At 37.0% G+C, this 9699-nt stretch overlaps 1 protein-coding gene across 2 annotated transcripts; it reads left to right on the forward strand.

Moving 5' to 3' along the window:
- Nucleotides 1-616: 616 nt before the first annotated feature.
- Nucleotides 617-4191, forward strand: si:ch73-52p7.1 (uncharacterized protein LOC100321084 homolog). 2 transcript variants are annotated; one of them, XM_053501449.1, is made up of 2 exons: nucleotides 617-976; nucleotides 3082-4191. In XM_053501449.1, exon 2 carries the CDS (start codon nucleotides 3251-3253, stop codon nucleotides 3938-3940), a length of 690 nt encoding a protein of 229 aa, XP_053357424.1. In that variant the 5' UTR covers nucleotides 617-976; nucleotides 3082-3250; the 3' UTR covers nucleotides 3941-4191. The 2 variants fall into 2 exon arrangements, with proteins under 2 accessions (XP_053357424.1, XP_053357425.1); XM_053501450.1 differs by lacking the exon at nucleotides 617-976 and adding an exon at nucleotides 1568-1811.
- Nucleotides 4192-9699: the final 5508 nt, after the last annotated feature.

Here is a 9699-nt window from a genome sequence, read left to right on the forward strand (position 1 = left end):
TTGTATACACTAATTAAAAATTATGATTTTATTATATGATGAAACACTTTTAAAGGTTCGGTTCTGCCAGTTTTATTAATTTTTTAGCCGTTTGATAGAACTCAGTAGTTCTCCACTGAACCAGGCTGTAATGTATATGATCAGATAATTCAGCACGGTATCAGTTTCTTTCCCTTGTCCTTTATTCACCATCACGTTTCAATTCTGTCAGCATCAGCATGTGACGTGGAAAGCAAAAACCAAAAAAAAAAAAGAAAAGGGGGACGAGTGATGAAAAAAAAACTTTACAGTTGCCTGCAATGATCCATTCTGAAGCAGTATTTCCCAGAATTGACCTTCCTCCCCGAGTTCAACATGTGTCAGGAGCAAGGGGGTTTCCCAGTATTTAAAGCAGAAATTCTCGCTCTATAAACAACTGCATTACTGCTGATATAGATATATAGATATGCATTTGTTTATGATTAATGTTTCACAGCGTTATCTGATCTCATAGCTTTGAGAGTTCAGTGCTTTAAATCAAAACATGAAGCCCGCCATTTGTTAGCCGCCAACATTATCATGTGTTCTGGCTAAAAACCCAATTTTCAATTGTCATGCTCCACCCTTTCTGAGCTAAAATGAAACACAGTCAGTGTATAAAGTGGACCAAAAACTATAACGTTTTCCTTCCCTGTAATCCAAAGACAAGTGCTGCTCTGGATGTCAGTGGATGTTTTAAATTATCCGCACTGACGTCATATTAGTGAGTGACTGCCCCGTGTTGTTCCATCCTTAGTTTAGGTTTTGCTGCTTGACTTGGCTGGTCATGCATAGCAGGATGCTGAGGACATTGTCTGTGGCTTTGGCAAGCACTGCGGATCCACTGCGGAGTCCAGTGAAAACTTCGAAACGTCCCACATTCCTCATCAGTCTCTTAAATCCTCAGCTTGGGAGAAGAACTCGCGCTGGATATTTCTTCACTGATGAGGCTTAGCAGGTAGTCTTTCTTTTCTTTCTTTCTTCTTTCTTTCCTTCTTTTCTTCTCTCTCTCTCTCTCTCTCTCTCTTTTGATTTTGCATAACTAGCTGTTAACTGTAGCTTTACTTGATGTTGTGGTGTTTGTGTTAGAGAAGACAGGATGTCGCCCCAGCTGGATACTTCATCCTTAATGAGTGTCATATAACTCATATACTAAGTGTATGCTTTATTCAGAGATAAGGCACCTTTTCAGCCTGTGGTTTTCTAAATATTGTTTTGGGCCGGAGTTAAAACAGGCTAACATGTAGCAAGATTTTGTAAGATTTTTACGAAGTTACGAAGGAGTTGTTATACTGTTAGAAAGATCATCAGGATGGAATCTAAGCAGAATGGAATGACATGAGTCAGAAAATTCGACACATGAAACAGGATACTCCCCTGTTAGTGCTGCCTCAGTTTTGGCCATACATCTGTACTGTATATATCGCAGCTAAGGTGATTTTTGTGTGTGTTTGTGTGTGTGTGTCTATCTTTCTGTCTTTCTTTCTGTCTGTGCGTCCTTGCATATTTATAATAGAGATCAAATCTTGAGAATGTCTTTGCACATGTGGTCCCAGCATGAGTCAAGGGGGAAAATGAGGGCAGCAGTGTGTGTTCTATCCATTGGATCTGGAACAAAATATACAGCAGTTTGCTAAGCATTGGCTGTGTTCAGCTGGTTCGTTGCAAATAAAAAGCAGCCTTGTGAGTGTTCTGTTCATCAAAAGTGAAATTCCACTTCCACCAACAAGATCATTTCCCATAACAGCAAGGGCTTTCTGTGACAAATAAAGACACTAGCGGAAGTCTTTGGGGTAAGTGGAATTTAGCCTGAAAACCACAAACCATGCAACATATTGTAATATGTACAGTACATTTATATTCCAGGATCGTTGGTTTACAACAAGTTGTCAGGGCTAAACCCTTTCTGGATTAAAAAAAAAAAAGTTTATGTAAAGTTTACCCAAATCAGATAATTTATTGTTAGGAAATAAATGACTTATTTAGTGTTATTTATGGAATCAAGTGTAACAAAATAAACAATTCTTTGATCCATTATCTATGTAGTCACGGGAAGCCTGGGGCATATCGTGGTGAACGCATGCCACAAAGCTGAATAAATAAACCCATCATAGCGCACAAGCACAGGCACACTTACAGTACACAAACACACCCAACCATACGGACAATTTAGAAACACCAATCAACCCATGATGCGAAGAACCAAACTCCCAGCTATGAATGTGATCGTGCTAACCGCTAAGCCTCCATGCTGCCATAAGCAACAATGGTTGCAAATAGGGCTGATTTCTTTCTCGTTCAGACTGCAGACCCATGTACTTAACCAGTGGCAGGTGATTATAAAAAAGGACACATCGCTAGACTCAACATAAACCCCATCCTCTGTAGAGGATATATGGAGTTTGCATGTTCTCCCTGTGCTTGGTGGGTTTCTTTCTGGTGCTCCGGTTCCCTCTAACAGTGCAAAAACAAACTGATTAGGCGAATTGGCATTCACAAATTGCCCGGAGTGTGTGAAAAGTATGTGGATATTGACCAGAGCACAGTAAAAATGGAAATAAATACGGTAGAATGGTCGCCATTGGCCCCCACGATCTCTAGTTGGACTACTTTGTACATTCACTTTATGCATATTTATCTGCTACATACTCTGAATATTTTCCCGCCCAGTGAGTGGAATGCCTGATCCTTAAAAGTCGACAGATAACTTGTCACCAACTTGTGGAAGAGACGCATCTGTCTGTGTACACTTACTCATTTACAAACATCACTTAAACCTTACAGGAACTCAGCTGGGAGTTATTCCACATGTTTCAGCCATTAAAGGAGTTCACGGACTTTCTACCTTTATGGTATTTAAGCACTAGGGAAATACTGGAATAAGTGCATTGGTGGAGCTGAGGATTATATAGAGAAATAAAAGCAGTTTTTACTTTCATAACTGTGCTCTGTAATCAGAAGTTGCGTGTTGACATGAACACCCATTGTATTTCGCATGCCTTTTAATCAGATTTCTTCAAACAGTACTGGCTCTCTTATCTGTGTTTTTATTATCACTTACAGAAGACTCTACTCTGGTGCCTGTCTCAGATCATGCTGGCGGTTTATAACAGTGGTCTTGTTTTCAACACTCCTACAGAAGCTCCCTTGTAATTCTCATTTCAACCGGATTCATGCGACCTAACAGAAAGACATAACGGACACAGGGGAACACAGTAGTAAGGCTGCAAAAATGTTGCTGATACCACAGATTTCTAGCTTTGTGACAATGACAGAAGTGAATCTTCTGGGGAATATGGGCTGTGTTGCTCTCTACTGTGTCCTGTCTCTGGTCATGCCGGCGATCCTGCATGCCGAGTTCACTCTGGCCAATGTGAGTGAGCATCACATCACCATCTGTACATGCATGCAGGACTTGGTAGCCTGTAGCATTATCAACTCCAGTGAGTGTGTTTGTCACAACTACCCGTTCTCCATGCTGGAGCACAACGACAGCTACAGCACAGTGACTTACAAGCATCTGACAGTGTGGTACACCTCGCCGCTCCACGTCGCTCGCCTGCTGAACAACTCAGAGGTCCGCCATCTGGCACTAGTCAAGTGCGACTCAACAAAAGCTACTTCGTTAACTGTTAACTACTTTACAGTAAAGAGGCTGGAGAGGCTGTCTGTCTCATACCCTTACTGGATGCCTGGGCAGAACCATGACATTGTGCTGGGTAGAGATGTTGGCATGCCTTACCACGAGGAGCCAAGGATAGCTGTTATTCACACGGACGTGTTGGTGGGGAAAGTTGATTTGAAAGCATACACAGTAAAAACTATAGTGGATGGAACTGGCCTGACTCCATTTGCTGACATCATTATGCCTATGGATGAACTTCCAGATACGTCCAGCATATTCGTATCTTTCTTGTACTAAGTGTCATTTCAATTCAAAGTCTGGAAGTGGAATGGAAGTGTCTTTCCCCCCTCTTTTTATAGTTTTATACATTTATATTGTTATACATTTCCTGAGGAAATACTATCTAATTATACACAACAAAGGGTTAAATCAAAGATGCTTAAGCATTATTTGGATTATTGTATCTGGGGGAACCCCTAAAGAAATGAATGTTTGTGGTTAACTTGGAAAAAAATGGGGTCAAGTGAACTAAGAATGATTTATAATTTTTTATTTTTTTTTTCCATTTATGTGAAGATTTGCAGTTTGTAGGGTCAAAATTTGGAGCCACTAACATGAACGCATGGACCCAATCTGTCTGTGTCAATGATTCAGACTGGTGGTGCTGGTGGTTTAATGGTGTGAGGACAAATTGGCATACACTAACTTTTTAATTAATCCCAATCCAGCCTTGGTTGAGTGCCACATTTATTTTGGACCAATATTCTTACTAACCATGTACTACCTTATAAGACCACAGTTTATAATGTATTTTTTAATGACTTCCAGTGTTTTAAAGAGCCAAAAGCAAAAGTCATCTCAAATGGATTTCATGAATAGGGTTCAGTGTACTTAAGCGATCTTCCCAGTCACCTGATCCAATTAAGTACTTTTGGTATATGGCAGAATGGGAGATGCTAAACAAATATGCAGAGAAAAATGCACATCAATAAAGATTATAATCCACATAGATTATAATCTTTAAGGAACAGTTTTAGTGGCTCATGGGAACCATGCCATAAAGTACCTGAGGGTCTGGAATTAGTATGGAAATACTAATTGCAATAACAAATGCAAATGCCTTCAATAAAATACTCAATGAGTGTTCTACTCAAATCTGAGGGAGCATAATGAATAATCGCTTAATTACAAACTTTCATTTATTCGTTTATGGTATACTTTTTGTTTATTTAATTTTCCAACGATCAGCTTCTGTTGTATGTCCATTCTGTTGAGATGCGTCAGCCATACTTGTCCATTTTACTCTGTACAAATAAATACTCTGAGTATACACTTGAAATAAATATGAAATCATATCTCTAGCACTTAGTTAACATGGATTATCATTGATAAAGTTCAGAGATGATCATATCACCGACAGCAAAACGGGTACTTACATGCAGTAACCTGAAGTCCTTTGCAAAAGATCCATAATACTGGGAACAAAAAGAGCACGTTTAATTCTTCAGGTTAGTCCTATAGAGTATGTTCCTGCTGATGTTTATGTGCAAAGTGAATAAATTTGCTCTTTTCTTTTATCCATAACTATAGAAGATGCTGTATATATGGATACTCCAGGCATGTGCTTCAGCCAGATTGAAACACTGTACAGCTGTGTAACAGATTCAGTCCACAAGGGGGAGGTATTGATTAAGATAAGATAAGATAGGATAAGATAAGATAAGATAAGATAAGATAAGATAAGATAAAATAAGATAAGATAAGATAAGATAAGATAAGATAAGATAAAATAAGATTAGCCTTTATTAATCCCAAAGGAAATTGTTTCTCCACTGTCTGCATATTTAAAAGATACAAATACAATAAGAGAGAGAGAGAGAGAAATAAAATATGGTATAAACAGATATAAATAGAATAAGAAATATATAGAAAAAAAAACTACAGACTGTACAGAAAGGTGCAGATTAATGCAGTATCGATTCCATATTAATCCAAACTTGTATAAACAAAGGTAAAAAAGGGAAAATACTAAATATAATACTATATATATAATAATTCAGTAATATCAGAACAATTATTATTTTTATTTTTATTATCATTTTGTATTCTATTGTACTGTATTATTTATTATAGTTAAGTTTTCAAAGCAAACAAAGATATATTTCCCAAATTCTTTTAGAGAATCTCTTGATCTATTATATTTTGGAATGCTTTACTTGACAACATTCTGTAGATTAGGTTTAATTTAAGTCATGTACAGGTTTTGATATCTGGTTTTATGTAATAAGCTACAGTACATATCACAGGCAGAATATTTTAAGATAGCTATAACAGCGTAATTATCAAAAACCTTTAAAGGAGTTTAAAGATATCTAAATATATTCCCATTTCTTAAAATGTGTTGTGTACCATTAAAGACTGTATAGGGGGAAAAAAGTAGGTCTTGTGCTTAGTTTGAAGCAGGTGTACAAATTCACCATCAAGTACACAGGCTGGTTTCTATGAGCCCTGAACAAGGGTCAAAGTGTCAGAGCCTCTGATCAAATTACTTTCAGCAAGGCAGATGTTGGCGTTTAAAATTAATAAAGTACTCTGGGAATTAGATGGAACCAGTTCAAAACACACATATTGCAATTAACAGAGCCCAATTAGCAACTCTAAACTTAGGGTTTTTTTTTTTTCTTTTTTTTTGTAACTAGCTTTTAAAATGTCTTGAGTAGAGAAGGGAAAATATGTGGCCTTTGTACAATTAAACTGGACAGGTTGAGATGGTCATGCACACTTACTTACACACACACATATGATATGCCTGTAATTATATTTATAAGTACAGTATATGCAAGTATATTTATAATGAACAGATAATACATTTTAACAGATAGAAATACAGATAGTAGATTCTCTCTCTCTGCAGAAGGTTTACGGCATCAGGCTGATACTTAAAAGGTGTGCAACTGGTGCAAAGAAAAAAAAAGTTAAGCAAGTAACAAATTTTTACTTTTCATGCTTGTAAAAGCTTGAGGGACAAGGAAAGACCACATTCATGACCATGAATGTTAGTCACTGCTCAGTGACTTTACAACGCTCATTCATTCATCCTTAGTAATTGCCTGGTCAGGATTCGAGCGGTTTAAGATAGGCATAATAAGTTGTTTATATTCGGGGAAAGAACTAAATTAGTGATACTGCCTTTAGATACTACTAAAGGCAGAGACAAGCAAACACAATAACTGTATACGGAGGATTAAAAAAATCATTTGTTAGTTTAGTGTTTTCAGTTTCAGATTTCACATTTCCAAAACTAAAATTCCAGGTTAAATTTCAATGCAAATATAAATATATAAGACGATACATTGTCGTTGCAGTGCCCCTTGTTTACATCTTGTATAGATGGATGCTACGCAGCTGGTACTTCATGAAAAGCAGTTCTCTAGACTATTAGGGACTGATTGCTGGGTCACACAGTTGACCTCACTGAGTATGTGCCAGCTAACAGTAAGGATTGTGAGGCATGGACAGGGAAAGGCTGGGCTCTCCAGTACCTTACACTAAATTGTGTGTGGGTTTTGCCATAAAGCTGTTGAAGTCTATAAAAAAAATCAGCCTTTGATTTCCTCACCGGCAGTTTACCACCAAAAGCATTTTTATAATCAGGCTTTATTGTTCATTCGCTCCTTGAGGGAGATGCGCCCGTGTTCATTTTTTAAAAGGGCAAATCAACCATAATTCAGTTTATAAACTACGGGCAGGCCGCTGTGAATGCGCGGATGAATATTCATGAGCCTCCCTCAAGCTGCCACGGCGCCATGATTCATTAGGCATATGTAAATATCACTCACTTTAATTGCCCCTAAACTGACTCAACATAATGTTGTCATTAGCAAATTATTACTTATTTGTGAAACTAATGGTACAGTATGGCACCACGCTAAAGCCTCACATATATGATTGCAATTATGAGGGCCTTTTGCTCAGGCTGCTCGGCACACGGAGCCTCATGTACGCGTGATGGATTGTGGGTAAAGGCGGTGCAGTGGTAATAAGTGAGCTTAGCGAGGACACGTCGCTCTGTTGATGAGCCAACAATTAAACACACTGGCAGTTTGATGGGTTTAGAGACACGGCTTAGTTCCTCATCCCACCCCAACCATCACACATACAGAAAATCGGCAACATCCATCTCTCTCATGCCAGACTGCTACCGACATCAAGTTTCTCTGAAGCTGAAGATAAGCTGAGAATGTTTTTTTTTTTTTTTTTTTAGTGACATGTTTTATGTAAATATATGCTAATATAATAATCTATAATACAGCTGGACAGAATTGTGTACTGCAATCATATTGTTGCATATGACAATTGTAAAATATCTCTTGCAGTAGAATACTGTTGGAACACTGCTGTTGTCTTCCTTATTTCGGCCAAAAATATTTTTTTGGTGTTATGTATGAATTAAAACTATAGATTAAATCACAATCATACTTCAATCACCACACGCACAAAAAAAAAGAAAATCTAAGTTATATATACGGTATAGTGATTTTAATCAAATTGAATGCAAATTATACCAATACAACATAGTATATAGAAATAATGATCGAGACCCTGTGAATTAATTGGTGAATTTTAATCAATTATTCAGCTATACTTTAAATCTTATAATTTTCTTAAATATAAACCCCATACGAAAAATAAATTTTATATTCTTCAAGTAAAGAATTAATATTTGGTTAAACAATTAAATAGACTGAATGTGAAAAAAATCATGACTTAATTACAAGTACATATTAAAAACAACGATTATTATTTTGTCATTTATTAATGATAAACCCACTATGATTAAAGAAATTGTGTGAGGTGAAACAAAAACAACAGAAAATTAAAAATAGAAAAAGTAAACTTGCTAATTAAAATGATTACACTCTTGACTGTCTTTGAGACAGAAATAAAATGCATAACTTCATGAACTAATGCTATAAATACACATTAACTGTAAAATAAACTGAATAAAATGTTACACTAATTAAATATCTTTTTTCTTTATTATAAGAAGTTTATACTTAGCCTGTATATTTAAGTGTAATATTTTGTCATGAATATACTTTTATGAAAATAAAATAAAAATCAATCAAAATTTATATTGTATAAAAAATTCTTAATATTTAATATAAAGCCAGTCAAATTATTACACATTAATACATACTTATAAGCTTCATATATTTTTCACTTTTTATGTGATTTTTAGAAATTCCAGCAACTTCCAGTAATGATCCCGCAACTTCGCTAAAAGTTATAGTTACATATAGTATTATCCCAGAACTGCTCAAATGGTCCATATCAACATTTTGAGTGTTTCTTCAGTTTCTGCAGTATGATAAAGAAATCCAGCTCAGGATATAATTAAGGACTCACTTCTTCTTGACACCCTCATTCTTGTCACAGGCTGCAAATAGGGCTGTTTAGTAGTCGAAGCATGCATGCCTAGGTTCATGGTAACAGCCCTGCTGCTGACCTCAACAGATCTCAAACCCATAATTGGTGGCAATTCAGAAGGGAATTCAGTCGGGCATTTGTGTGGGCAATGTTGCACTTGATGAGGATGATGATGTTTCTTTCTTGGCCTCCCCCAACCATGCAGACTCTGGTCTCATCCCCAACCTTCCTATTATCCCATCCTTCCCTAGCCACTCGATCCCCAACTCCCACTACAACACCACCCGCCCCCATCCAGAACATGCAAATCTTTTACAACCCAGCAATTAAGCTGTTTGGAGTTTTTTATGGGGCCAGTTGTGCTGAACAGAACAACAACCATGACAAAACAGGGGCCAACAAAAAAAAAGCGAAGAAGAGTGAAAGGCCATCTAGAGTGAGAGAGGAGGGTGGAAGGCTAATAAACTAACGTGATGTATGAGAGTTACCGATACACCCCCCTCCCCAACCCCGATTGGCTTCAACACCATATAAATTGGCATGGGGAATAAATTATGGATAAGGCATGTGAGATTGATATTATAGCTTATTAATGTGTTTCGCCTCTTGCATATCCCCCACCTCAC

This window comes from Clarias gariepinus, chromosome 8 (assembly GCF_024256425.1).
Source record: "Clarias gariepinus isolate MV-2021 ecotype Netherlands chromosome 8, CGAR_prim_01v2, whole genome shotgun sequence".
Taxonomy (NCBI): domain Eukaryota; kingdom Metazoa; phylum Chordata; class Actinopteri; order Siluriformes; family Clariidae; genus Clarias; species Clarias gariepinus.

Excerpts from the sequence above, each read along its gene's own strand:
- si:ch73-52p7.1 (XM_053501449.1), top strand. The coding sequence starts at position 3,251 with ATGTTGCTGATACCACAGATTTCTAGCTTTGTGACAATGACAGAAGTG.